This window comes from Amphibalanus amphitrite, unplaced genomic scaffold (genome assembly GCF_019059575.1).
Source record: "Amphibalanus amphitrite isolate SeventyFive unplaced genomic scaffold, NRLGWU_Aamphi_draft 000369F_arrow, whole genome shotgun sequence".
Lineage (NCBI taxonomy): Eukaryota > Metazoa > Arthropoda > Thecostraca > Balanomorpha > Balanidae > Amphibalanus > Amphibalanus amphitrite.
In genome coordinates this window covers 219,730-247,684 of record NW_024881863.1, presented here as the reverse complement: position 1 = coordinate 247,684, position 27,955 = coordinate 219,730, and the positions used below count along the sequence as shown (strand labels likewise).

The following is a 27,955-nucleotide window of genomic DNA, read 5'->3' as shown; positions in this document are numbered from 1 at the left end:
AACCCTTCTCGGTAAAGTGCATTACGGTGCAGCATACCTTTAGGTAGGCGTTTACTACTAGCGACATCTATCAATGAAAAATGGAAACAATACTTATGAAATTCCGCCACATACTTAAATGTTCAGAGGTAAATATTTTCATAAATTGTTGTCTCAATGATGACTATAAATCTGAAAATAATTTCAAGGCACACATTGTCTTCAAATTTATACAAAATGCATGCAAGAAATAGCTAAATACGCGTTCGCGGTAATTTCAAGAAGACATTCAAGAAGACAATATTCAAACATTGCGCATCTGCGTCAATATCGATGTTTTGTACGCGCACAGCGCGCGGGGCTCTTAGACAAAAATTTGAAAACAAGAATAAAAACACTTGCCTGGACGTTTAGGTATTCCGGTTAGAGGACCTTGGGTATTCCAATTTTCTTTCTTATATCTTCCTGTATCGATATTGATATTTTCATCCGTAACAGGAGATATCATATAAGAGGTATCGTGGTAAGTCAGTGTTCTAAAATTGGATATTGGTTGGGTGTGCCGATGAAGAAAAAAAAATCCTAGGATGAGAAAAAAGAACGTAAATAACTAAAGTATGTTTGCAAAATGGTGTAATGCCAATTTCAATGCCAACTGATAAACCAGGATTTCATGTCAGGATCTTGACAGTGTGTGGAACAAAAGGATGTGGGTGCATCAACTGTCAAGTGACATGTGAACTGGCTGTTGGGAATAGATGAAACTCTTTTCAGAGATGAAGTATAGTCGGTCATTCATATTTTAGGGATGAAAATATTTTCCCCATTAGGTGTGATTTGCCACCAAAAAGTCTGAAAAATGGAACACTGTGGTAAGTGGTATTCCTAGGGTGAAGCTGGACTGAAATCTCAATCTGTACCTGCCGTACCAGTATTTAGACTCAAACTGTTTCAGTTTGACTGGATTCACTAACATTATGGCATGCCTGTATATCATTTCTGTTTCAACATCAGCTTCATCTCGGAATTTCATGCAGATACAGATCTAGATAATCTGGATGAGGAGCACTGAGCAGACTTAATTTTGGAATTTGTCTATGAATCGGTGTTTCTCAAAATGCATTTGCAGCAATAAAACCAAATTTCCATATTTTAACAATCATTTTTTAACCTCAAGCTTACACTGCATACTGCTGGTACAGGCAAGGCCATAAACACCAGGTGGGATCACAAGAAATTACGAGCAGCGGGCAGGCCAGCTGGCATGGTGTGAACACTTGCGGAAGAAGCATTAATGAAATAGGCGGCGGAACGGGGAGGGCACCGGGGCACCGTGTCCCCTTTGATTTTGGCATTTTAACATTAGTCCTATGGGCGTTGCATGGAAAGAATGGGACCAAAAGTCGACAGTGCCCCCCTTAATTGAAGGTGTTCAGCCGCTACTGAATTAAATAGTATTAAACATAGATATTACATTTTTATTTGAATTTGCCCTGAATTCTATGAAAGAATCCCAAAACAATATATTTATTCAAGAAGTTTCCGTCTAAAATGTACACCATGTTTAATATTCTATTTAGTAACTGCGGCCTGACTGCTGTGAACTGGCTGTCCACAGCGTTGTAACCCGAAGACAAGGTCAACATGGATCTTCTGAATCGCTCATACACTCCAGACTGCTTCTCTCTAGATGATATCCTGGCTTCCAATGCCAATGTAACCTGCAAGTTCCTTGAGGACACACCTCACCTGGGTAAGTGCTCTGTAGTTTAGCATACAATCTGCCAAAATGATGTTGGTGATAGAACTGCTGCTTAACCCAATTTGCATTTGTATTTGTTCTTGTATTTGTAATTTGTATTTGTATGTTTGCAATTTGTATTGTTTCTATGTCTAAAGGCCCTTGCCTAAAGTTGCTAATGTTTCATTGACTAGGGGATTGAGTGTTCTATAATTTGTCAGTAGGTAGTTCAAATCATTTTATTGAACCTTTATCTGGAATGTAAATGAAAATAAAGGAGCACTGTGTAATTAATTACTGCCTTAACCCTCGCCGGACCTATTGGTTTTCTACATACGCGCCGGCCGAGGGGGGGGGGGCGGGTACGACCCCCCCTCGCCGTTTCGCCCCTGGTGGAGCTAGCGCGTCGCGGAAAAAACGAGCGTGTGCGCCGTTACGAGACGCAGAGATTGGTACCCGATTTTAAGGTCCTAGGTCAACCGGTGACCTCTGAGGTCAGGTCAAGTGCCCCAAGGTACGGTTCAGTTTTTGGTGAATAACTTCGCAAAAAACGGCCGCAGAGCGCCGATTTTTGCAGCATCGTGTTCACCTCGCTCAGGCGCGTCGAATGATATACTTTTTGTCCGGGTCAGGTCAACTTGGGGTGTTGACCTCAGGTCAAGGTCAGGTCAGCACCCCCAGGTCACGAAGTTGGTCGAAAGAGGTCATGTCGCATATCATTCGATTCGGCAGGCCTTCCTGAGTCCATTGGTGCCTTCCCCGACTCGCTAGCTCAATTTGATCAAGAGTTATTGACGAAAAACTAATTTCACCTTGATGACGTCATAAATGACGTCACGCAAGGTCAACATTGCAAAAGTGACGCATCTAACCTTGCAAGGAGTACATCAAATCACGATTCTGTGTGCTTGAGATAGTTGGAGATCGTTCCCGGCGCCAGAATAGCAGTTTTCATTTTTCCCCATTGACTTATAATGGTGAGGTCACGAAAATGACCTGACCTCATATGACCTTTAGGAAAAATCCGAGATATACAAGTTGTGGGACTCATAATGGATACTAGATCCTGCAAGTTTCATTTCCCTGTGACATCTCCTCTGGCAGTGAGGGCGTTGCGAAGTTGCGACATCTGAAGACCGTGCAGATGTTCACTTATGACGTCATAGGTCAGTGACCTGACCTGACCCAAAAATGCGGTTGGTGTCAAAAGATGCGGCTTGGATCAAAGGTCAGGTATGCCAAGTTTCAGCTCTCTATCGCCAGCGTGTTCGGAGCTATCGCGAAAAAACCCTATGGGGGGGGGGCGGCACCCGCCCCCCCCCCCTCGGCCGGCGAGGGTTAAATGACAAATCTGTTGATTATTTTGAAGGTTTGTATCTTCACGTCGCAGCCATCACCAACCATTAAAGATTGTGTTTCCCCTCCCCATGCTGCAGGTTTTCTTGATTCATCTGGTCAGCATGAAAATATTCCTGCTGAGGCTAAGCTGGAGCTGCCGCTGTGGCTGGCACACCAGCTGAACGTCACCACCTACAAACAGATTGTCAGCGTGAGGCTGCCCAAGCTCTACAGGCAGACACACAGGTACTATCTCTATATGACAGAGCATATGAACAGGGTTCAAATATGAACAGGGTGCAATATGAACAGGGTTCAAATGCAATTCCCGTCTATATGGGTCGTGAGTTAATGCCCATTGCCCAGCCATCAGTCGCCAATTCCCCTCAGTAACTTCGCATGAGTCTGTGGCGCATTTTTCACGACCCATTCATTACCCATCCGGGCAGTCTGTGATCCCACCTCCCAGTCCGTGACATCATATCCTTATCGTAACTCCGACTCGCCATTTGTCCGTAGGATGATGCTGGACGCGGGCGCGGAGGTAGTGAATCTCCACAGCTGGGGACCGCATTTCTACGAGACGGGCCGCCACCTGGTGCGGCTGCGACACGGCGAGGGGCCCGCCATGGCTACCTCGCTGGTTGAGGTGGGTCAGGGGAGGGCGAAGGCAAAGAGGGGAGAGCGTTCGGGTTGGAGCAAGGGAGCGGTGTTTTTTTTTTTTTGTCTCGATGCTTGTCTTCCTATTGACCATTGAGTGATTTTGTTGCGGGATATTCTTAATTATGAGTTTTGCTACGTTTGATTGCTTTGTATCATTCGCTTTATGAAAAGAGTTTTGCTATACTATTTTGAGTTTCGTTCTGTGAAGGGAGTTTGTGATGGTTATTTGTTTCGATCGTTAGTTGCACTTTATTCTTGGAAAAGTTCGTCGTATAGAGCCTAAAGGACATAAAGACATATGATCTTGAACTCCATAATGGTTATCCATATATGCTGACTTGCTTTGCTTATGTTTGACTCCAACCGCCATCCCGTTTCTGTTTCTGTTTTGTTGTTTTAGGGCAACCGCCATCACTCACGTAACATGTGCCCCTCCTCCTTCCTCAGACTCTACGCTCCCGGCTGCGACCCATCATGGACGCGTCCATGAACCTCACTGCCGACGACACGTCCACAATGGCCGCCTCCCTGGACGAGCTGGAACGGGGCCTGTTCTCCGCCGGACAGCTGAGCATGCGGCGACACGAGAGATGGATTCGCCGCGAGACGGAGCAGATCGCCACCGACCAGAACGTACTCACCTATAGGAAACGCAAGGCGGCACATATGGAGGAATAAGCGCCGCGGCGGCGGCGGTGTGAAGCTGCAGTACCCGGTGGAGAGCATAGGTGGCAGCAGCGGTGAGTGGCGGTGTGAGGTGGCTTTTGTGATATTGTTGAGGTGCCGTAAATTGGACACTGAGATGTCTCGGTATTCGGATTGTTGAGCCGGGAATTTTAATCACCATCATCTTTATCATCATACTCACAGTTCATCAGGTGTACCTATAATGAATGGTTTTGTATTTGTGTGCAGCAGTGAGCGTTTGCAGCGTAGGTAGGTACTAATGCAGTACAGTGGATGCTATTTAGCACGCACCATGTGTGCAACACCCTTCCCCCTTTGCTGCCAAAAACAAGTTAAAGGAAAAAGCGACACTTGACCACAGAAAATTAAAATTAAGCTATGCGATGATCCGGACGCGTGGTCCATATGTTTTTCATCCGTGTTATGAATGATCTTGAGCCTGGTGTTGTTTCAACATTGCAATATGCGTAATTGTCTGGCACAAATTCACTGATACCGAATTGATTCATAATCTTGAGTCCTTTGTTTCCAATATTTATAGCCTTTTAGTCTGGATTGGTCTTTTTGCGTATGCCTTTAAATATAAGCGTCCATGATTCGGATATCTTGTCTCGGTTTTTGTCAAATATATATTTAAAGTCCTTCTTGTCTGATAATCGCTGGACTCTTAATAAATAATCCCAATTCCCGGTCTCAATTTAAAGCACAAGCGAATCGGTACTAGATGTTCGGAGTACCTTGTAAGTACTCTTAGAAAAAGGAATCTTATCGGTGTGCCTGTGCGCATTGAGTTCCCCATGCTATATGCCGAAATAAAAAGCATGCGTAAATTTCACTTCGCAAATTATGTTCTTCCATCTTTGTTTAATCGTTAACTATTTTCTTTTGTTATACAAAATACCGACAATCGCCTATGGTACACTACACCCTTTTCATTCTATTTAATATTTATAAAACCAAAGCCAATCTTTAGAACATTCATCTTAGAACACGTAACGTTCACATTTGTCTGCAAGTTTCATTTTAAAACCCATGTTTGCTTTTGGGTAGGGTGGAACGCGACTTTTGAAAACAGTAAGCGGTGGCTGGTAGCATGTAAACGAGTTTTTTTTTGCGGCTCTTTGGGGCATCTTCCATAGGCATGTGTGCCTGGTACACTCGCTTTTGCAAGGGTCAGATTTAATTTTATCGATTTTAATGCGAACACACAAGTTGAGGAAATAACCATCTATTAATAAGAATATGTATTCATGTTGTTTTAAAATGAATGTTCCAAAGAATAACATTGATTTTTATAAATATTGAATAGAATGATGAGTGGCACGCACCTCATAACAACGTACATCGGCCTAGCACTACAACTTCCCATGAGCATTAGCAACGACTGGCCTTCAGCTGCAACGCCTTGCAAGATTGCATTGCTAAATCCGCGCTATCGACGTGCCTCAGGCGGGCTAATTCCTCAGAGAACCAACTCTAGGACTCAACTTATCATCATCGGCGGCAACATTGCACGAAAAACACAACCGATCCAATCTCACACACACAACACACTCACTGTAAATGCACCGGACATATGCAAACGATGCAATACACTGCCCGTATTCACTCAAATGATACTGAGCTTAAATAACACGCAATGATTAAACACTGACAGCTATGCTCAGCTCACTTTGTACAAATACTAACTAATGCCCTGTAAAAAGTCACAGTGGTCAACTCCAATCCCACTCTACTTGTGACACTTTGAAGGCGAGAGACCACACCAACGATATGTCCTTGACCTCGATGTCCTCCGCGTGACCTTGCAACCTCATTAACCTTGTGACCTCTGTGTGACTTCACTGGACTCCTCGTGACCTCATTGACCCCAACTGCTGCCGCGCCTAGGAACGAGAGCTCACACCACTCGCGCCTCCCTTTGGTCCGCTCACTACCGTCCCGGTCTCTCCACCAATCCGGTCCTCTCCCCGCGTGACGTCACAGATCAGCTGCTGAACGTGCGCCCCTGCTCGCCGTCCATCTCCAGCGACTCCTCCTTGAAGCTGGACGGGCCGGGCCGCTTGTAGGGTCCGTAGTCGCAGCGCTGAATTATCTGGTGACCCGTCCTCTCCGGCGGCCCGGGCAGCGAGACGGGAGGACCGGCCAGGCCGGCCGGCGGCTCCGGCACCATGTAGGTAAGGCCGTACCCGCCTGGAGGGGGCCCCTGTAGCGCTCCCGGCGGCGGTGGCGGGTGAACCGGGTGGTGGTGGGGTGGGGGAGGTGGAGGGGACGGCAGCAGCAGCCCGGCGGTGTGGGCCGGGTACCCGGCCGGCTGAGGCGGACCGGGTGGGCCCTGCTGGCCCTCCGGCGGCGGCGGGCCCGGCACCTCGCCGTTGTTACCTGACGGACAGACCGGACAGGGGTCAGGGCACGACATCGGGGTCAGGGGACGAGACACGTGCACATAAATTTAAACTTAAATAAAAATATGTCCATGCAACGTTTCCCAAGATAATTCTTCAGTAGGAATAGCTGGCAATAGGCGTGGTGCAATAGCATTTGTGGGGCAAGAGATAATGCTATCGGGACTCCATGAGTCCCTGTAAAATCATGCCGCCGCTAAGGAGTAGAAATTAGGTGCCCCTTTAGACGTCTCGTCAGCCACCAGCGCCCTCCACTTACCAACGAGCAGCATCTCGACCAGCAGGGTGTCCACCTTGGTCGAGCCGAACATGCTCATGAGCTGCACCTGTTCGACCAGCTCCCGGGCTATCGACTGCAGACTGCCGGAGCACAGACACACAGCACCACCGATGTCGTCAGGCTGGCTACTGGACAACAATATGCTCGTTTCTTTATTCACGCAGATATGTAGATTTCTGATGGTCAAGTTTCTCAAACCAGAACGCCGTAGAAGGTCAAAATGGCCTGTATCACAATTCCCTTGATAATTGCTCCTAACTATTCACCTGTCAGGGAACTGCTTTAGCCGAATGCAGTTTCGCCTGCCGTTCCTGCTCACTTTGCTACCACAGCGCACATACGCTGTCTTTCTTTGCTACTGGCGCCTATTGCACCTCCGGTCTCTGTCGACCGCAGCGCCCTCTGCCCGGCTCACCTGGGCAAGATGAGCAGCATGCCGCCGAACCTGCCGCGCTGACTGTACTGCCGGTCGGTGATATAGTCCTCCAAATTCAGCTGGATCTGGTACCGACACCGCTCGATCGTTTGGACGTCGCCGGCGGCGCCCCGACTAGCCGCTGGAGGTCACACGGGGTCACCGGTCACGGCGGGGCTAGGAAATGATAGGGTCACATAGGTTCAATGTCTATCACAAGATACCACTTGAGCAAAAACATGGGGTATATAATCGGCTCAAATTACGCTGAGCTCTTTGTGAATAAAACTGACCCATGTGTAAAGAGGATCTGAAATACTTGTTTTCAATGTTCACATTTTACAGCAATCTTTCAAATATACGATGCATCATTGCAACGATAAAAAGGCAGGACAACGATCTGTTATATCCCTCATGCTTCCATTCGCTTATGCACTATTCTACCATGCAGGGTTACTGAGCCGTTATCATGCACTAATGTCTACTTTTTATCATTTTGACTAGGTTTGAGAATTAAGCAAGCATGTGCACTTTGCAATGAAGTATGCATCTTGCATGCATCATGGGCATGGCAACAGAGTTTAGTCATCGATTAATCATCGCCAACACCTCCTCTCACCCCTGGATTAGCGCTCAATAGGACCTCATTGAGGCAGTCTGTGAACCATGCCTCCAAAGTCCGAAAGTCGCCACTAAACGGCCGATGTGGGTGACAATGTCACGTCACCAATGGACATTGTCCATCGCTCGTCACCGGTGTGACGTAGCGGCGTTTTTTCTCGAACTTCAGACTCTGTCCCGTGAGCGTATCTCCAGATGTAAGAATGAATGGTGAGTGGGTCGGTTTGTACCTTGACTGACGAGCCCACAACTCTCGTCGGTCGAAGGTATAACTAGTGCAGCGGTACCAAGCCTGGCGGTAGCTCTACGTAATGCTCTAGGCAGCAGGCACTAGGCGATGAGCTCTAGCAGCTCTAGGCAGCCAGCTCTAGACAACCAGCTCTAGGAGCAGGCTCCAGCAGCCAACTCTAGGTAGCAGGCACTAGGCAGCTAGCTCTAGGCAGCTAGCTGTAGGCAGTAGGCAGGCGCAGGCACCTTACAAACTGGCATGCGGCGGTGCGTCTGCAACACGCACCTATTGTACCTGGGTCGAAAAACACAATGGCCTTGAGGGCGGCATACTCTGTCTCGTCCACCTGCATGTCCTTCATCGGCTTGATCACCTCGTCCATGAGACGGCAGCCGATCTTGTTCATGGCGACATCTGCAGACAGAAAACGCAATCTGTGGTTAGGGAATCGACACACAGGACGCAGGGCGCCACGACAGCATGTGCTGGTTACTGGTTGGGCACTGCGTGAAGTGTGACCAGGCCTGCTAGTTAAAAATGCAGCTTAGAAACATATGAAATATTTGGCAAACGTCACAGCATTTATTGAGATAATTGCACACTAAAATTAATTCAGAATGGGGAGTGCGTTTTACGGTTCAATCGTATACCTCTGCCCCTCAGAGTCGCTGACGAGGGCCCAGAGGACCAGTCCGTGCCGAGTCACTATATCGCAGTACCAAAAGCCGTCGTCTGTGTATTATTCTTTGCTGAGGTCAAGAGAAACAAATACACATACTGGGCAGGGCCGGCCATCCAAACAATGCTCTTTGGGTGACCTGTGCGGTCAGCATCAGGCGACACGAAACAGGCCTCTTCTAACAGACAGCAGTGCCAGAGTGGCCATTTTGAGACCGCATAAACGCGAGTTCCGTGTGCAAAAGTGCCGTCATTTCATCGGTATTTCCTAGACATGTCAAAAGAACTGGGAAAGGCATCATGAATATCGAATATTGAAGAATGTCGAAGCGACGACTCGAAAGATTTACTCAGTTGAGAGGCAGACGTCGTAATTATGAGGCTTTGTTAGTTGTACGCATCTGGGACCCTTTTTAACTCATTAACTAACAGAGCATTACATATGGCAGGGTTATCTTATCTGCTGTTCTGTGAGGCCAGCCACCACGGGCTCGGAAAACCATCCCAGAATTTGTCACCAGACGTCCTCATCGCCCTGGCTCACTCAAGCGTCGCTCCGGGCGTCTCTGGCGGCTGTGATATCGCCGTACAAGTGTCGTCTGTATCTTATCGCCCGCTGAAGTGTCGCCGACCGCTCGGCCTCCCCCGCAAGTCGGCGACGCTCGCTCCGTCCTGGCTCGGTTCTGGGGTTCGTCCGCGGCCCGGCCCAGCCTCCCTCGCCGGCACGCGGCAGTGCTCTGTCCGACAGGCGACAGAACCCTCGGACGGCGCGCCAGAGCACCCTGTTTACCTAAACAGCCGGCACCACCCGGCCGCCCTGTCGCCGTGCAGACCCGGCTGGTCACGGGCTGACCAGCCGGCCGTCGTGTGTGTAGTTTCCCAGCTCCGCCGCCAGAGGCGCCACTATCAGGTCAGGAGCTGTCCGTCCGACCATCCGGCCGGCAGCTGTGGCTTCCGCACAGCCTTGACACTTTGAACCAAAACATGGACCGGACCTTTGACCTGGCCCGGCGGCGAGAGGCGGACCTTGTCCGTGTCAAAGGTCTCTGGCCGCGGGCGGACGCCGTCTTGATCTCTGACTCAGGCGCTGCGGATATGAGTACGGCGAGTTGTGGTATGTGTATTCTGACTGCACGGATGCAGACCGCAGCGCACAGTGGCAGGGCAGACGTGTTCTAGCTTGATATTTCGTGCGACACAGAGACAGACATACTGAGACGAGCCTGTCGCGTCGAGCATCTTGGTGCCATTGGAGCCTGGTCGGTTCACCTAACCACCAGTGTGACCCAGAGAGGCCTCAGCGGGTCCCCAGACGGCTCACTGACTCAGAGAGGCCCCAGCGGGTCTCCAGGCGGCTCACTGACCCAGAGAGGCCCCAGCGGGTCCCCAGACGGCTCAATGACCGAGGGAGGCCCCAGTGGGTCCCCAGATGGCTCACTGACCCAGGGAGAACCGATAGGCGTTATCACAAATGTATTCGCGGCCATTGGGGCGACGTAAGAAAAGAAGAAACCAACTGGCCCCAAGAACTTTAAATTATCAGTTAGCATGCACCTTTTCCTTGATGTGTAGAGAATTTACCATTATTTGTTAAGGAAAATTGCATTTAAAATCTTCCATTTATGCTTTTTTCATCGTTTGCACAATATGTTCTTTTACTAAGCTAGAAACACTAATTAGAAATAGTTCCCGCATCATCAAGAACAATAGGGAAGGCTTGAGGTGAATAAAATAATTTAAACGGTTTTGTAATCTATGTGAAGGCACTTCTAAAATTGCCTGTAGAAATATTGAAGGCAAAAGTTCAACTTTTTCACAAGACGGATGTCTATAAACCTATTTAACTTGTGACAACTCAGCCGGTATTTCGTCGCCTACAGCCCAGCTTTCCCTAGTGACCGATAGAGGCGCTGCTATCGATGTCCGCCCGTGCCGCCTAACGCCCAGTGGATCCCCAGATGCGGGGACAGCGACCTTGAAGGTCAGGACACCGTCTGTCCCGAGTCGACACCCGCCGACGGTCGTGCCGCCGAACCGGAGCTCGGGAAGAGGAGTAGAAGGTATTCGGGCCGTCCCGGCGCCCCAGTGCCTTCCAGAGCTCCGAGCTGACGAGGCACGGTCACGGGTTCAGCACGGGCGGAGAGAGGGGGGGGGGGGCAGCGGCGGTGCCGATTCAGCTCCCTCGCACCGACTCGTCATAGGCACGTGCTGTGGCCGCGTGCTGAGCGCTGACCGCTAGTGACGCGTCCAACGCCGGGCAGACGCCTCCCAACCGGAATCCCCCCACTCTACAGGAACTGACGTGCCTGGGAGCTAAGAAACAGCAAATCATACCGTGCCAGGCGCCGGACCAGCGCGTCCGCGCAGCGCTGTGTCCTCACATGACCGGGCTGTTCGTGCGAGATAGCAGGAGTGGTGACGCCAAGGTCGCCGCCTCGATACCGTAAGCTGCGTCCCGGTGGGGAGGGGAGGGCCAGCCCCCCTCCTGGTGACTGGGAGGGAGGGAGGGAGAGGCGCCTCATTCGTGACTGATACCGGCGATTTTTCCTCACATCATCACGTCGCCTCGGGGCAGAGATATGCCGACTTCTCTCTTGGAGACGAGACGCACCGAGCGCTTATTTGCACACGCTCAAACCGACCACGCCCTATGCGTGGCTGACGGTGCGCCCTACCGTGCTATCACCCCGCCCCGTCGCGTCGTGCTGCCATGTGCGGACTGAGACGCCACCCCTCCCAGCCCGCCGCCGGGGAGGGAGGGAGGGAGGGGGCAGATAAGGTATCGGGGCTGGCCGCGGCAGCAGCGATTATGGTAGGCTGTCGAGAGGGGCGGCCCTGCGGAGGGGGCCAGGAGCGTCAGGCATTGGGGACATAGGCGGCGGAACGGGGGGGGGGGGGCACCGGGGCACCGTGCCCCCCCTTGGATTCTGCAAGGGGGGCACCAATAGCAAGGTGCCCCCCCCTTAAATTTGATGTATTAGTACCAGGGGCGGATTCGGGAAAACTCGGGAAATTCGGGAAAGGGGAGGTTCATGAATCGAAGTGGTGCCCCTACCTATGCCCAAAATTAAAACCTCAACGGATTTCGGCCACTTAATTTTGGTGGTGCCCTATTTTCATTTTTTTTCTTTATTTTTGGTTAGTCATGTGATGACTGGTGCCCCTGCTAAGCCGCTGGTGCCCCTGGAAAGACTGTGGTACCTACCTACCCTGCCCCCTGACAAGCCTACGGTGGGCCCTGACATGACTTAGGTGCCCATGGGCCCTGACAGGCCCGTGGTGCCCCTAACAGGCCTGTGGTGTCCTTGCTAGGCCTGTGGTGTCCCTGGGCCTTGGCAGGTCTGTGGTGCCCCTGTTAGAACGTAGGTGCCCTTGACAGGTTTGTGGTGCCTCTGACAATCCTAAATTGCCAACGACAGGCTTGTGGTGCCCTTGACAGGCCCATGGTGCCCTTGCGAAGCCGGTGGTTCCCCTGCGAAGCCGATAGTGTCCCTGACAGGCCTCTGGTGCCCCTGGCAGGTCTGTCGTGCCCCTGGAAGACCTGTAGTGCTTTTGCTAGGCCGATGGTGCTCCTGACAGGCCTGTGGTGCCACTGACAGGCCCGTGGTGCCCCTGCTAGGCCTTTGGCACCCCTGGCGGGCCTGTGGTGCCCCTGTCGGCTGTCAGGCCTGTGGTGCTCCTGGCAGGCATGTGGTGACCCCAGGCCCTAAGTCATGACACATGTGACCTCCACCCTGGGATTCGCCACTGATTAGTACTGCGATGGCTTCTTGGGAATTATACATGTAGGATAAATGGAATTTATCAAACGACAATAAGGAAGAGACAAACACATAGGTACTTGAGGATCAGCTTAAAGTTAACCACACATACGGGCAGGGGTGTAATTTTCCTAAAATGATTGTGGGTGCCCAGCTGTAGGGGCGCCCGGCGCCAGGCCGTGTTGGGGCGCGATAGATATTCTTTATGTGGGAGCCTAAATTAACACCGAATTTGATAACATTGCTAGCCGAATGGCGCTTCAAGTGACGTGTCTGACTAAGCAAATACACGCTTAAAAGTGGAAACTGACCGGAAGGACGTAAAAAATATGTAGAGAGGCGCCATCCAGTAGGAGGGGCACCAAATGTGGAGGCGCCAGACGGTTACGACTTACGACGGCGCCGTGAGACGATGAAAAGGGCGCCATTCTCTTAGGAGGGCGCCGAGTGATTGAAAACGCTATGTGGTCTAGGGGCGCTAAGAGGCCAGAAGGGCGCCGCACAGTCAGTAGTGCTACGTTGGTGGGGACGTGGGGGCGCCAGATGGTTACGAGGGCGCCTTGAGATCATGAAAAGGGCGCCATTCTCGTAAAAGGGTGCCGAGTGATTGAAAACGCTATATGTGGTTCAGGGGCGCTGAGAGGCCAGAAGGGCGCCGAATAGTCGAGGGATGCACGGTGAACAGAGACCTAAGGACGCGAGACGGTCAGGAGGGCGCCGTTAGACCATGAGAATGGCGCGGTGCTGTCAAAAGTGCGCCATTCTCCCAGAAGGGCGCCGAGTGATGATTAAAAACGCTATCCATGCTCGGGGTTACATGAGCAGAGTTAATACGCATTACAAACGGACTACAATGGTGAGCGAATAGGAAAATCCGTTCCTGATACACATTTACTTGCTCATGTAACCCCGGTACATGAACGCGAGACGGTCAGGAGGACGCCGTTAGAGCATGCGAAGGGCACCGTGCTCTCGAAAGGACGCTTGCAGCCTTGTAAAAGACTTGTGGGTGCTTTTTCATCATTGTGGGGGCATAATTCAGGATTGTGGGTGCATATGCCCCCACAAAGAGATATAAAATTAGGTACACCCCTGCATACGGGGGTGAACTGCCATTTTCGTTTAGTAAAAAAAAAAAAAAAAATCATCGTGTCAGGGCTGTGACGAAAAATAAGTGGCCTAAATCCGATGAGAAAACAGGATTTGGGGGTACTCTAGGTTTGGCTCCTTGAGCCATGGTGCCCCCCCTTGTCTCAAATCGTTCCGCCGCCTATGATTGGGGAAAAATGAGATCAAGTCTATCTAGCTAATCGACCAGTCCCGCCTTTTGGTGTAAAAAGGGGTGAAAATAAATAATGTAATAATTTAGCAGGTTGTCGAAACATTTGTATTACGTTATTCGACTATCATGAGAGCCACACCCATTGAGGACTGGATATCACAGGTTCGAATCTCATCAATGGGTCCCGAGTTCCCGACAGCTTCTAACCCTCGGTCGGCCTCTCCATACCTCTGAGCTACACTCACTCCGCCTCCATCTGCCTCCAGTCGCTTCCGACTGACCTGGTGAGCCGCGAGTGACGACGCTCTTGTTTCCTAGAAGCACGTAGCCGTTGAGGTGTAGGGATCGCCAGGAGGCGCCGAGCAGCAGGTGCTCCCCGCCGTGTGCCCGCAGCAGGGCAATCTGCCAGAGGGCAAAGATGGCCATTGGTCATACATGGGTAATAGGCTACGTACGGATTAACCCTCGCCCGCACATGGGGGGGGGGGGGGTGGTTGCCACCCCCCCCCCCAGGTAGTCTTTCTGCTCTGCACTCAACATTTTTAGAGCTAGAAGGCTGATTTTTCGTATAGCTGCTCCTCTATCCTTTCTTGATGTCCACTGAAAATTTCAAGTTTCTGTGATTTTTGGTTTCGGAGATATGACCTTGTTTTTCAGGTCATGTCATGACCCAAATGGCCAATTCTCACCATCTTGCGTTTGCCATGGGCCTTATGAGCTTTTGACACCCTGATTTCGGCCTTTTTTGCCAGTCTTACCTCCTACCTATCATGGAACATGTTGTTTGACGATGTACAGGGGTCAAGGTCAGGGTCAAGGTCAACCTAGGTCACCTAAGATAATTGCGTTTTAGGCAAGCTGAATTTACTTTTTTTTTGAAGTTTTTTTACTGCATTTTTGGTAAAAGCTTCTCAGATCATGATTTCATGTAATATGGACCCAAAAACAATCGGTGCACACATCAGTATACACACAGACACACACAGACATACAAACACATATAATTGACCTTGACCTAACTTGACCTGAAATGACCTCAGCAGCAAAATTCTGGTCGGGTAGTGTGACAAAGAGGTTCTAGCTGGCTTGGCACCAGAAAACAGCATCGTCATCGGTATTTGATAAGCAGCACACTTGATATCCAACGGTGACCCAAAACAGCAACATTTTTTAGTTTGACCTGACCTGGAAGGTCAATGACTGACCTGAGAAGGTAAAACTGGGTATCATTGGATTCGTCTCTTCCCAAAGAATCTTTTTGGTCTTTACTGCTAAGCTCTATCTCCAACAGGAACGAAATGGCGCGGGGGGGGTGGCAACCACCCCCCCCCCCATGTGCGTTCTAGGATGGGAAAATGGCATGTGCGGGCGAGGGTTAAGCACACACGCACGCATACGCTCCCATACACTTAGAAAGAACGTACACATGATCATGCGTGAGTCCTACCTTGCATTGATCATAAGCACCAGTGATATTCGAGGGGGTTCGTAATCTCAGATAGTCGTGCTTCACGATGGAAATTCCGACAGAAAGTGGACGACATGGACGACTTTATATTCAGGTACTGAAGCAGTCAAAGGGATGACATTACTGTCTGCGGTTCTGAGTCTGCCTCAGTGCTACACAAATTCTGCGGCACATCCCCTTTTCTGTTCCCGTTCAGGGAGAAGGGGAGAGGTACCCGACAACTGTCTAGCCAGTTTGTGGTCCTGCAGATAACACCGTATCCGCACCCCCCTCCCCGTCCCAGTCTGAGGGGACCACGTGGTGAGACGGTCGTTGTCAGGCCGGGTATACGTCATCCGAACCCCCCCTTCCCCCCCCCACACACACCCACTCACATCCGCAAAATCATAACCACCAATGGCATGGCTCGCACACAGAATAAGCCAGACACGTTGATCGGCAAAAATGCCATCACACATTTCATGAAACCATGGAAACAGGGTTGATGTAAATCATTATGACGACTTCGGCTGTATCCTTGTTTGAATTTCTGGTCGCTGGTCCGGCGCTGGACCGCAGACTGTAACGCTCGTCTCCGCAGTGTGTCCCGCCGAGCCGTTCTGTCGCGTCTCTCAGCGGTGTCTGAGAGAGTTTGTGTACCGGGCCGTGTGGGTGGGCCCACAACTGGCCACTGTCACCGCCGACAGCCGCGGTGGCCCGCGACGACGCTCATGGAAAGCCATAGTGGACCACAGTGGACCACAGCAGACGACAGTGGACCACTGCTCGACGATATCGAATATTTTCAAAGCAACAACAATTGAAAAAGTAACGCTTACGAAAATATGTTGGTCTCAGTAGGAAAAGATGAGCGCTCATTGCAGATGTGAAATTTCATAACTTTTTCTTTTTTTTTTCTCGAAAATTTCAACTTTTTTCTTCAAAATTTCAAATTGAATGCAAGGGTTCAGCTGTAAGAATAAAAGATGCGAGATCTTAGTGGATAGGTATCGTATCACCTTGCGGTAGATATCAAATAAACGGCATAAAATCAAAGCATCATATCATTTTACACATCACCCAGCTTTTTCCTTTTTCGGCTGCAGCTCTGAAAATAGCCGGTGGTCCTGACCATTGGTCAGGCGTTGACTAAAGCAGCAGACTTCCGTTCGGAAGTGGCTCTCATATCCCGGACGCTCCTGTCAGTACCGTGTGCACTGCGTGCACCGTCCGTGCACTGATCATTGTTCAGTGCACAGCGCGTGCACATTTCAATGCAATGCGTGCAATGTACTCGACTGGTACGGGATCGCGCACTCTGCAACATGGACATAAACTTTACTGTGCAATGTGCATGCACAAAGGAGGGATAACTTAAGTGTCTTCCTCGGGGATGTGCAGTGTGCACGCGTTGCCAAACTGTCCAGCGTCTTACTGTCTAGTTACCGCCATCCGAACCGCTGGACAAATGTCTCCTTTCCGCCCAGGCCTCACTTCTCTGGGCACCGGCTAAATATTTACATTCACCAGGCCAGTCTCACACGACTCGATCGACAGACTTACGCCAAGTTAAATACATTATTTAATATATCTGAAAGCGCGGCGGAGGATGATTCCATACAAGATCAGTGGTTCTAATAAGAAATGGTAGAAACTCGAAGTGATACTGTAGTCTGTATTTATAGTTGATTTGTGAGATGTGTGTAATTATGTGAGTTAAGTTGCATGAAATAAGTCTTCACAACCCTCACAACACCCCCACTTTCTGCCTGGCAAGGCTGTTTAGCGATCACGTGAGCAGTTACAGAGGCCCCCACTAGAAATCACGTAACAGTCACGTGACACAGCGATGATCGACTCCGAAGTGAGTGCATATTTAATGACGACAGGCATTCCAAGAATGCTGCTTCTGACCATTGCAAAGATCTGATAAATTAGCTTGTATACATCAGGATGTAATTGATGCGTTATAAATTATTGGAGTAAAGATAACCAACAAACTCACTGCAGGCGTTTTTCATTAGTCACTCTCTTGTCACCAACCGCCGCGTGGGTTTCCTCTTTCCTCCGTCACGATTGCGTCATTCCTCCCTTTCTCCTCCACCCATCCCTTCCTCTCCTCTCCTCTCCTCTCCTCTCCTCTCCTCTCCTCTCCTCTCCTCTCCTCTCCTCTCCTCTCCTCTCCTCTCCTCCTCTCCCCCTCCCTCTCCCCCTCTCATTCCTCTCCCACCCACCTGATCGTCGAGGGCGAGGTCCATGAAGGCCGGTATACACTTGGCCCACTCGACTACGGCCAGTAGCTGCTGCCGCATGGAGTCACACACGTCCTCCTGAGTGGCCATCTGCTTGTCGCTGATGTCCATTTCACGACATCCGTCCTGTGCATGGAGGGTAAGACGGGTCAGCTCGGCAGGCATATCTGGAAGGTCTGTGGTTATCTGAGGGTAACCTGCTGCTCTGGGGTCGGTCTCCGTCAAAACCATGAGTAGAGACTGGAGCACGGGCGTCACTTTCCGTAAGGCATTAGTAGGGCTCTAATGGTTAATTTTAGGATAGCAAAGCCATTCTTACCTACAACGTCAACGTCATAAAAATTCTGAAATCATTGGTAGCGTTCAGGCCCTACCAAGTCTATACAAAACGATACCCATGTGGATAAGAGGCCTTAGAGTTCTGAGTTATGAGGGATGTAACGCCGGACAGCGTCGTCTGAATTTAGTCTCCTTCCATTTTGTGTATATAGAAGCAACTTTTTGCTGGTTGGCAACCAACCACCAGACGTGGTCAAATTTAGCGTGAGTCAGATTTTACATAAACAGTCGGTAAACAGTAAATGCCACTCAGCACTTGGCACCAGCGGACAGAAGGCAGCTGGTCTCATCCGGGAGGTTTCGGCCTTCGGGCCGCGATATTGCTGACCCATGGATATTCCTTCAAGGCAAAAAAGTATAGCGCATCCTTGCGAAAGCATAGTCAATCGGACTTCATTTGACTCACCCAGCTGGGGTTGGTTCGACTCCGTCAAACTCACCTAGCTGGAGTCTAGCTAAATCCGTTTAACTTATTTGGCCATAGCTGATTTGAGGTGTTAAACCCATTTTATTAGCCAATAGCCCATTTGGAGCCTATTGGACTCGAGGCGATCTGATTTCATTCGACTCACCCAATCGGATTCGACACGAGTCTATATTCAACTCACCTAGCTGGAGTCGATCTGACTCTAATTGACTCACCCAGCTGGAGTCGATCTGTCGAGAGATGACCTCGGCATTCAGTAGCGTTTGCACCGACAGGGAGCTGTTGGCTGAGTCCTCGAAGCTGGACCGGCGCACACTGATCCGGTCCCGCTCGTTTTGAACGGCTGACGGAAGAAGGGAGAACATATCTCAGATAGGGGTAGCATGAACGGGGGAACCATCGAAAGATTCCAGTTGGGACTTGGGACCAGGGGACAAACACAAAGGACCGTCGATCTCAGCTTTACAAATGAGCTCTTAGATTATTCTGGATGTGGTTACTTGATTCAATAACTATTCGCTAAATTATATCGTGTTATTTTAGGGTTTGACGGTCAAACGGTTTTCCGTGATGTCATCCTTCACATTTCGCACCCTTCTCTAGCCTCTGACATTGGGACCGTTCAGCCTTTGGCAGTGATCGATATTCGACTTGTCATACATGATGCAATAAAGCAGCCGGCATGATGTCATGTCGAGTACACCGAATCTCTTCTCCAGCGGGAAACCCGTCATCTTCAGAGACAGCAAGTCTAGTCGACGACACGATGAAGCCGGTCCCTCTCACACACACTCAAAGACATCGCATCTGGGCCCTTACCACTCGAGTGTTTTCTGTTTTGTTCTTAGTGGGTGAGTGGTGATTCATGCGACAAATGCTTCGTCGCCTCAAAATGACCAATTAATTCTCAACGGCATATCTCTTTTTGTCATCGTTACAATGAACTTTTTCATGCGTGTGCACGCGCAATGCGCTTGGCACAATGCACAATCTACATGCGCCCATAAAATTATTGACTCGACTTGGCCATGAATTAGTGGTAATACAGTAGCTTGAGTTTATGGATTCCATACTTTTGAAAGCCCTCTGAGCCAGCTGGGCAACAGCTATGTGAGTTCAGAGACAGTGAGGCGGACAGCCTAGTGGATACTGGACTGGTCCGTGACAATTATCCCCGAGATCGTTAATTGTGAGCTGGGGCCTGGGCAATGGGCATCGTTAAAATGATCAATCCTCATGAAAAGCTCTTTTGACTGTGAGCCTGGCAAATCTATCGCTGTGTTCCCCGCGTTACGTGATGGCAGTGTGGCTGCACCCGACGCGTTCCTCCAGCGTCCGAACAGGACTGCCGGGAAGTCAGTCAGTCGGTCCCTCCGCCTAACGACTCATTGTGTTGGCCGCAGCCCGCTCCGGTTACGATCCGCCGAGCAGCCGCTCACAAAGCCGCTACGTGACCCGACAGGGGTCGGGCCGTTCTCCTCGCCCCCTCTGACCCCGCCCCCTAACCCGCTCCCCTCGCGGCTTCACTTGCTGTCGCGGAAGTCGGCTGAGGCAGCCCTCCGACGTCAGGATTTCGACTGGTTGAATATTTGACATGGTTACAAATGACACGTCCAGCGATAGACAAAGCTATAGACTGAGACTCATCCACTTTCACAATTAAAATGGATAACAGTTTTGAGTTTGGTCGTGACGTTTTTTTTTTTTTGTTCGAAGCGATTTTCAATGGCATTTTTAGATAGGCACTTGGTTCAAAGTAATCTTTTGCACAAAAATATCAAATAATTCCTTGCGTTCCTCACAATATAATACTCCTGACACTAGGTCACATTTACAACAGTCTATTTTAGTCGCGGCTGTTTTCTCAGATGCGGCCAAGTTGAGTCACCAGACTCTCGGTTCACGGGCACCCGGAGCATGTTCCTCTGATAATCACCGGAGCAAGGTCCTCTCTTTCGTAATTACGCACCGGGCCGGACCCCAACTGGGGTCCAAAGGTCCGCTTGGCGCCCTTTGGCCGCCCGTTTCAGTGGAGTGTTACGCTGTCGTGTGACCCTTGCGCCTCTCCTGGCCAGAGCGGGGCGGGGCCGATTATGTCACAGTTCACGCGGCCAGTAGGGAGAGAGTAAATGAGTAATGCGGCAGTCTCGCGACGATGTATGACGTGCGACATGCCACATGGGCCGACCGAGACGATTTCAGGTAGACAGGCCCGTATCATGCCGTTGACAAAAGAGATCAAGTGGATTTGCAGCGAGGTAGAATCGGCAAGCAACGGCCAAAGTCCGCGTATGGCTGGCGTTCTTGGAGATGCAATGGGGCCACTGAGCCACGTGCGAGTCATGACGATTGTTCACACTGAGATGTGCGTGACGATCGAGGAATTCCCGGACGCACTTTAGGTCACAGGTCCTCATTGGCCTCAACGGTTCGAGTAGGGGAGGCAAGATGCACCTGCCGTGTGTTCCGGAGTTGCTCGTGTTGCGTTGCCCGGTGCATAGACCCGGGAACAGGGGGGGGGGCAGCGGGGGCGCTTGCCCCCCCCCCAACTTGAGAGCCGAGGGGGCGGCGCCCCCTCAACATTGAGGCAGCGAGAAAAGATCTTTCCTCCCTTTTCCGGACTTTTTTCCTTCTTGTTTCCTTTATACATCTACACATCAACACATGGCATTTTCCTTGCCATCTGAATGGTTTCTGCTAATACAGTAGGTATCGATTTGACAACATCTGCTATTGTCATCCCGCTTTGATTTGGGCCTGATCTTGGCCATAAGTTTGGCAGGCCAGATTTTATACTGCACCAGCATGAGTCAACTTTGAGAAATACATAACGTACAACGGTGGTAAAATCGTCGCTATTATAGGTATAACACAGTTTACCCGCTCCGGATGTGATGGAGGGGTGTGGGGCAATGAGTGCACTGACGTGGCGCCCTCGGAGGGCCGGTATGGGATTAAAGCTCAGCGACACTAAGGGCTTGTGTGGTGCCTTCGGTTATCGGTAGCACCCTCAGAGCCGCCGGTAAGGGGCCTTTAGAGGCACTGGTGTGGGGCCGCCATGCAGGTGCCGGTGTGGGCGCTCAGAGGTGCTAGTGTGATTCTCTCAGAGTCGCCGATGAGGGTCCTTACATGCGTTGCTGTGGGTTCTCATAGACGCTGGTGTGGAGCCGTTACAGACGGGTGTGGGGCCTTAAGAGCTGCTGACGCGAGCTCTCTAAAAGCCGGCAGGGGGTCTCAGTGACCGGCAAGGGGTCCTTACGCTGGCAGAAGAAGTCCTGTGGGGTCCTTAGAGACCGGCATAGTACTGTCAGACGCCGGTGGGGCCCTCAGAGTCACCGGTGTGGCGCCCTCAAAAGTCACCAGTGGGTGGCCTTTAGATGCGAAGGTGTTGGTTGGGTCCTCAGAGCCGCCGATATAGGGCTTTAATAGGCACTGGTGTAGGTACTCAGAGTTGGGGGTGTGAAACCCTCAGAGGCACCGGTGTGGGCCCTCATAGGCGCCGATGAGGGCCCTCAGAAAAATAAGTGTGGGACCATCACTGGCGGGAAATGCCCCTAGAACTGGCCCCTCACAGGCCGGTAAGACCTCTCAGAGGCCAGTAACGGGCCTTTGGAGATCACCGATGTGTCCTTAAAAGCCGCAAGAGGCCCTCAGACGCCGGCGTCGGACCCTTATGGAGATCTTAGTGTGGCTATTTAGGGCCCATGAGGTGCTCTGACGAACCCCATGGGGGCCTTCTGAGTAGAAATATGGCCACCGTTAACCCTCAGCGGTCAAATGGCGCCGCAGGGCCCCTCGGACCCGAGGGTCCCTTTTATCCCGATGGGGGGGGGGGGGGGTACGTGTCCCCTTAGACCCCTAGCTACGCCACTGTTTCATATGCATCATGTCAGGTATTTTAGGCTCGCCCCCCCCCCCCAACTTGAAAATCGTTCCCGGGCCCCTGGCCCGGTGCTAAAATGAACAAAAAACTTGCACATATTCCACATGTATAAATCCGAGAATTGGGCTCTATGAACCACGAAACGAGGTTGCCACTTTATATGTTCTCGATTTTTACAGCCTCTAGATCAGTGGTCGGCAGGTCACTCGGGGTTGTGCCCCCTTTTTAGGCGCCAGGCAGGGCCATTACCCCCCACCTACCAGACCCCATTGCTGTCACAACCAAGTTTACTGAAATTCCATACCTTTCTGGAACTCTTTGGGTATTTCTGCATTTCCAATGCATCAAATTTAAAACATGACACTTCCTCCACAAAGCATTTAGTATATCCCATTTAACCCTCGTACATATAGGGGCGGCGGGTGGTTTTTCGTTAAAAGCTCACGTAAAAGCCGTTGGATTACGACCAAATTGTACCCTCGAGCCAATCATTTTTTTTTCTTAACCTGCCCGGGAATTCCTGAGGCCAGTTTTACCAACAGAAAAATAGCCGCCTGCCGGAGTTTTTGCCTAAAAAATACGGAGCGTAAGCGCGATGGGCATGTAAGTGGATAGGGTTTTACCGTTTACGTTTACGTAATCATTGGCTTCACATACGGAGCGTAAGCGCGATGAGCATGTAAGTGGATAGGGCTTTACCGTTTACGCTCCGTATGTGAAGCGGTCTTAAGGCGAACAATTCCGGCAGGCAGCTATTTTTCTGTCTGTAAAACTGGCCTCTGGACCCACAATGATCATTGGCTATGAGCTTTTTCTGGAGGTCATCTTGAGCCATAAAATCTCACTTCAAGAAGTTATAGCGGGTCCCGATTTTCTCGACACTTGTCTTTGACCTCCTGAATGAGACGAAATGACCAAGGACCTTAAAAATGGGCAGCAGCGGCTTCCTATAGTCACGGGTAATACGCTCGTTTTTTATGCACAGCTCCATCTCAGAGGCCGCGGGGGTCCGATCGGCTCCTCCCCCTTACGTTAGCGGCTGTGGAAACGCCAACAGACGGGCGACGGTTAAAAATTGCAGCTGCTTTTGTACGACTGTACGGAACTGCGGTGAGATGGTGAGGCGAGCAGCTACGTGAAAATTGGTATCTAATCAATGTATGCATGCCTTTGACCTGGGCTCATCTTTGGGCCCTGGGATGCAACAGTCACGATGGTTCCATCAATGGAGCCACTAACTCTAAAAAGATAGGTTTTCTCAGAATCCCTCATTACCCCCACCGAAAGGGCTCCATACCCCCAAAGGGGGCATGCCCCACCATTTGCCGACCCCTGCTCTAGATCTTTCCAGTCAGTCGAGAATTCATATTGATAGGGCAGCGTTCACTGCAGTTGCGTGCGCTGACTGTCAAAATGCAGCGTGGTGCGATTTTATGATGAAATGATGAATCACTTCCCAACACAAAGACGGTAATGACGAGATCCAGAGCCGGCCTCTGTCAGTCGATCGGACGTGTCGAATGTGCTGACCACGCGAGGGACCCTGCGGCGGCTACACATTATACACAGCTCTGGGACCGCCGCACTTCGGTTTGTTTCGAACTTTTCACAGGGAACTGGGCAAAAGGAAGGCTTGTGCTGTGCAATGGCTGAGCATGTCCTGTGCGTGAATATACGTATAAGCAGCCCACCCAAAATTGATAATTTCACCAGAACCAGGTCACTGAATAATCGGCAACTCAAGACAAATTTCGCACCAAATCGCACTTAAATGTAGGTATTTATGCTATGATTGGATATCTAACATGGAAGATAAGTCATTACATTTTTAGCTGAACTTGGCTTGTTGATCAACATGGTCTGATAAAAGTTATGAAATGCAGTCCATTTTTCATAATAAAACCCAGTGTTTTGGAAGCACGTCTAGATTCACCTCCAATGCCGTCCCTGTCTCTGGCTCCACAGTTTAAAAACTGGCGGCTGTATAGGTTATAAACTACCGATAAGCTGGTCTGCAACTGTACTGCGCCGTGTGCAGACTCAGCGCCGATCGTCGACCAAAAATGTGCGTGTTCGACATTTCGACCGGCGAGCGTTTATTTGGTGCGTTTATACCAGACGTCACCCAATGTGCGCTCCGCTCCGTCGGCTGTGCGTCGTGCGTTGCGGGTCCTCAGCCGCCCCCCGGGCTGACGGGTCGGAGCGTGCTCAGAAGTGGCCGACAGACACACGGACGACCTCGCATTGGCGGCACGAAGAGAGTGCAGAGAAATGATGCTGTGTCGGCGGAACCGGTGGAACAGCGCCCGAGCGCTGTCGAGGGTGATTTGACAGATTCGGTGACGGCGTTTGTGTGGCCCGCTTTGTACGCCAATCAGACCCACAATTTGTGTTGAGGCAGATTGCTACAACCAGTCAACGGCTAATAGTTAAAATGATGCATGATGTTTACTATTCTGATGTGCTGGCCCACAACCTCACCTCACGTGTTTTCTCATTTCATCTATAAATTCGCAATACCTGTTTGCATTATTTAAAACAAACAATGAGCAGCCGTCCTGAACTTATTGTGCGAGCCGCGAGGTGATGTAGCACCATGGTGCAAGCCGACATTTAGGCTCCAAGATGAGTCCGAAACACTCACCAAATTTATGTATCTTAAGTGTCTAAAACATCGAGACACAGGGGACGACTCACCTTCTTTCCTCATCCCTGCTCGGAAACATTTCCGTAGTCGGCAGTACCGGCAGTGGTTCCGCTTCTCCTTGTCCACCACGCAATTCCGTCCGTACCTGTGGCAAAAAACGGTATTATTGTACTCGTAAGGGTTTTTCTTTTTATGCATCATTAAACGTTTGTGAGAGCAAAAGTAAACGGTGGGTGGAGACTAGAGAGTAATTGCAAAGGGATGGTCCAACAAGCCCAGAAACGCCACTAAAATCAACTGGCCAACGAGCGCGAGAATCCACAAATCATTCGTGCCTGACTCATATGACTGAATGTCTAACGCTTCTCCTGAAGTACTGTGCCTTTCTCCTGAAACGTTTTTCTTTACAGCATACACCTTGGATTCTCTTTTATGTCGTAACTGACCACCTTCAACGGTACCGATGTTTTGGCACGTCCATGACACGCTCTACCCGCATCGAACGACACATCTTACACCCACCTGCAGGAGTATTTCTGGTTCTTGCGCACCGATCTGCGGAAGAAGCCCTTGCAGCCGTCACAGGAGATGGCGTTGTAATGTTTGCCAGTGGCCTTGTCACTGCAGATGGCACACGGCTGGTTGACGGCTGTCGAGGAGTCGATTTGTGGCACCACTGGTGGCGCGTGGTGGTCCACCTCCACTGTAACAGGTGCGAGAAGAAGACGGTCAGTGCCCGGTGAGGGTAAAAGCGGAAGTTTGTGCCTGGTGAGGCTGGAATGGAGTGTGGAAAACTGAAATGTTTACCTCCTGGCTAAATCTGTCCTTGGGTCTTAGTCGTTGGTCGCCATTGGACAAGGGCAACATGCGAAGTTGAAACATTGTGTTTCAAGCAACGCTTCACCCAATAAGCGTGACTTTGTTCGTATCGTTATGGCGTTCAATGTGGTATTTTCTAGTGTCGTCCTGTGAAGAAAATCACCGTCCTAGACATATACTTCTGACTGATAACCTTGAATAACCTTTTCTTCTGGCAGATACCACCCAGTCAGTTTATTTGAGTTATTCTTCTTCCTCTGAAGCCTAAGAGCACTGGACATCATGACATCATACCAATCGCAGTAGCCGGAATATGTGAGCTCATCAAAAGCAAACAATACAAATGGCACCACTAGGCCTGTGTTCCGTGATCTACATATAAGAAGCCATGGTTTCACACTTATTGGTGAATAACGGCTACATAAATTTGCCTACAAGCCTAAGAATCTCCTCGCTTTCCTACCCTCAGCTTACATAACCAACGGACTTGTTCACATGGACGCACTCGTTCTATTTCCCTCAGTTTCGCCGGTTCGAGTGCATCTTGACGCCCACCTGACACGGGAAAACCCCCTCAGTGGGAGGAATGATGAGGCTCTTGATGACGCAGCTAACACAGTGCCGCCGGGCCATTCTGTCCGAGTGAGGTGCATAGTATTGGAGGACGAGAGCGGGGAATCGCCGCGCGGGCCTTGGGACGTGATGCTTCGGATACATGGGCCATGAAGGGTAGGGCCTGCTACACAGTAGCATGAAGAATAGGGCTTGCTACGTATATACGGGCTTGCTACGTAGTATACGGGCCATGGTGGAGTGGACAGCGGACAGGGTGTTAACCATGGTAGACAGACGTCGGGCTTTGATTGAGCCACACTGCGGCTGGGCAGGCTACTGGCCCATATATTAGGCGGTCATGGGCATGGGGCACTGGTCAATATGGTAGGCAGTAGGCACTGTGCAGTCTGTGGGCCTTTGTGCGCACTCGCAGGCGCTGAGTGCATGTTCGAAGAGACCTTGGGCTATGGTAGGCACTTAGGCAGGATATAATCCATGGCGAGTCGGATGTTATCCATGGCGGACCGGCCGAGGGTCATAGTTCGCACAGAGTTGGAAAGAGTGGGTCAGGCTGTGGGCCAAGTTAGCTCAGCAGTGGGCTCTGTGTCCCATGCTACGAAGATCGGTTTTGGGGCTTTTAGGGGTCAGTTTCGAGTAATGATTGAGGCCACAGTACACAGGGGTGCATGCGGTCATGTTTTTGAAGGCAACAATGGGCCATAGGGCCGATTTTGGACCATTGCTGACTTCCATGAGCCACGGAGCCCCATGCGCCGTGTGCCTCGCTCGCAGTGTGCCCGCTATCGCTGTGTCACGGCCGCGGCGACCTCCAGCACATGGGCCAACGTTTGCTCACGGGCTGTTTGACAAACCGGCTGGTCATTACACGGGGCGAGCGACGGCCGGTCGGCAGAGACGAGGATCAAACATAGGCCGGGGCAGGTGAGCGGCGGCTCCGGCCGCGAGCGGGTGTCGGAGCAACCTGCTCAGCAGTTGGGATGGGGGTTTGATGGTGAGCCGAGAAATCGGGCTGGGTGAGAGTTAATTATATAAATACGGAACGGCAAGATATACCAGCAGCGGAAACAAACCGACAGTGATGCCTAGTGCCCGTGGAACACTGAATGCTGAGTGAAAACGTTCATTAGTCAAGCATGGGTGATACGAGAATAATAGCTTACTGTGCGTCGTGTTGTCATTTATGGACTGAGCTAAAAATGCACGGTGCCCCCAAAATACTCAATGCTCCTGCAACTGTACGCTTATCCTCTCTGCGTATTCCCTCATTTTGTGCAAACGTTTAGCATCTCCCTGATCAGTCCCACGCACAAGGGGGAAAAGCTCAAAAAATTGAGCGCTCAAAAAATTGAGCGGGCCCCATTATGAAGGAATAGGCGAAACGATGGTATTTTACAATGCCTTTAGCGTCACACTACGGCAAATATCGTATCCAAATAAGGTATCACTGGCAAGAGAGAGCAACAAGGTTTCTTCTCGAACACTCGCC

At 50.6% G+C, this 27,955-nt stretch overlaps 2 protein-coding genes across 9 annotated transcripts in view; one reads left to right on the top strand and one right to left on the bottom strand.

Moving 5' to 3' along the window:
- The first annotated feature begins 120 nt into the window (after positions 1–120).
- On the top strand, positions 121–5,049 carry LOC122389717 (DNA replication complex GINS protein PSF3-like). Of its 5 annotated transcripts, none has more exons than XM_043382021.1 (5): positions 121–494; positions 1,598–1,732; positions 3,157–3,304; positions 3,578–3,707; positions 4,169–5,049. In XM_043382021.1, exons 2-5 carry the CDS (start codon positions 1,624–1,626, stop codon positions 4,397–4,399), a joined length of 618 nt encoding a protein of 205 aa, XP_043237956.1. In that variant the 5' UTR covers positions 121–494; positions 1,598–1,623; the 3' UTR covers positions 4,400–5,049. The 5 variants fall into 5 exon arrangements, with proteins under 5 accessions (XP_043237956.1, XP_043237955.1, XP_043237954.1 ...); XM_043382020.1 differs by having other exon boundaries at positions 311–393; XM_043382019.1 differs by having other exon boundaries at positions 311–502.
- Positions 5,050–5,234: 185 nt separating this feature from the next.
- LOC122389716 (hepatocyte nuclear factor 4-gamma-like) overlaps positions 5,235–27,955 on the bottom strand; it is a 28,835-nt gene continuing 6,114 nt past the window's right edge. For 2 of the 4 annotated variants that reach the window (XM_043382015.1, XM_043382017.1), the window contains exons 2-10: positions 25,597–25,777; positions 25,125–25,219; positions 18,760–18,887; positions 17,761–17,904; positions 14,361–14,481; positions 8,644–8,772; positions 7,509–7,650; positions 7,073–7,173; positions 5,235–6,790 (exon numbers count right to left, since the gene is read on the bottom strand). In XM_043382015.1, coding sequence (XP_043237950.1) covers positions 6,396–6,790; positions 7,073–7,173; positions 7,509–7,650; positions 8,644–8,772; positions 14,361–14,481; positions 17,761–17,904; positions 18,760–18,887; positions 25,125–25,219; positions 25,597–25,777 — 1,436 coding nt within the window. In that variant the 3' untranslated portion in view covers positions 5,235–6,395. The remainder of the gene's footprint in view (positions 6,791–7,072; positions 7,174–7,508; positions 7,651–8,643; positions 8,773–14,360; positions 14,482–17,760; positions 17,905–18,759; positions 18,888–25,124; positions 25,220–25,596; positions 25,778–27,955) is intronic. The other 2 variants (XM_043382016.1, XM_043382018.1) reach the window with 1 other exon arrangement.

What these genes read in the sequence shown, in the direction of transcription:
- LOC122389717 (XM_043382021.1), top strand. Translation starts at nt 1,624, where the DNA reads ATGGATCTTCTGAATCGCTCATACACTCCAGACTGCTTCTCTCTAGAT. An exon ending in TGAGGACACACCTCACCTGG is followed by an intron (nt 1,733 to 3,156) that starts GTAAGTGCTCTG and finishes CCCATGCTGCAG; the next exon opens with GTTTTCTTGATTCATCTGGT. An exon ending in CTCTACAGGCAGACACACAG is followed by an intron (nt 3,305 to 3,577) that starts GTACTATCTCTA and finishes ATTTGTCCGTAG; the next exon opens with GATGATGCTGGACGCGGGCG.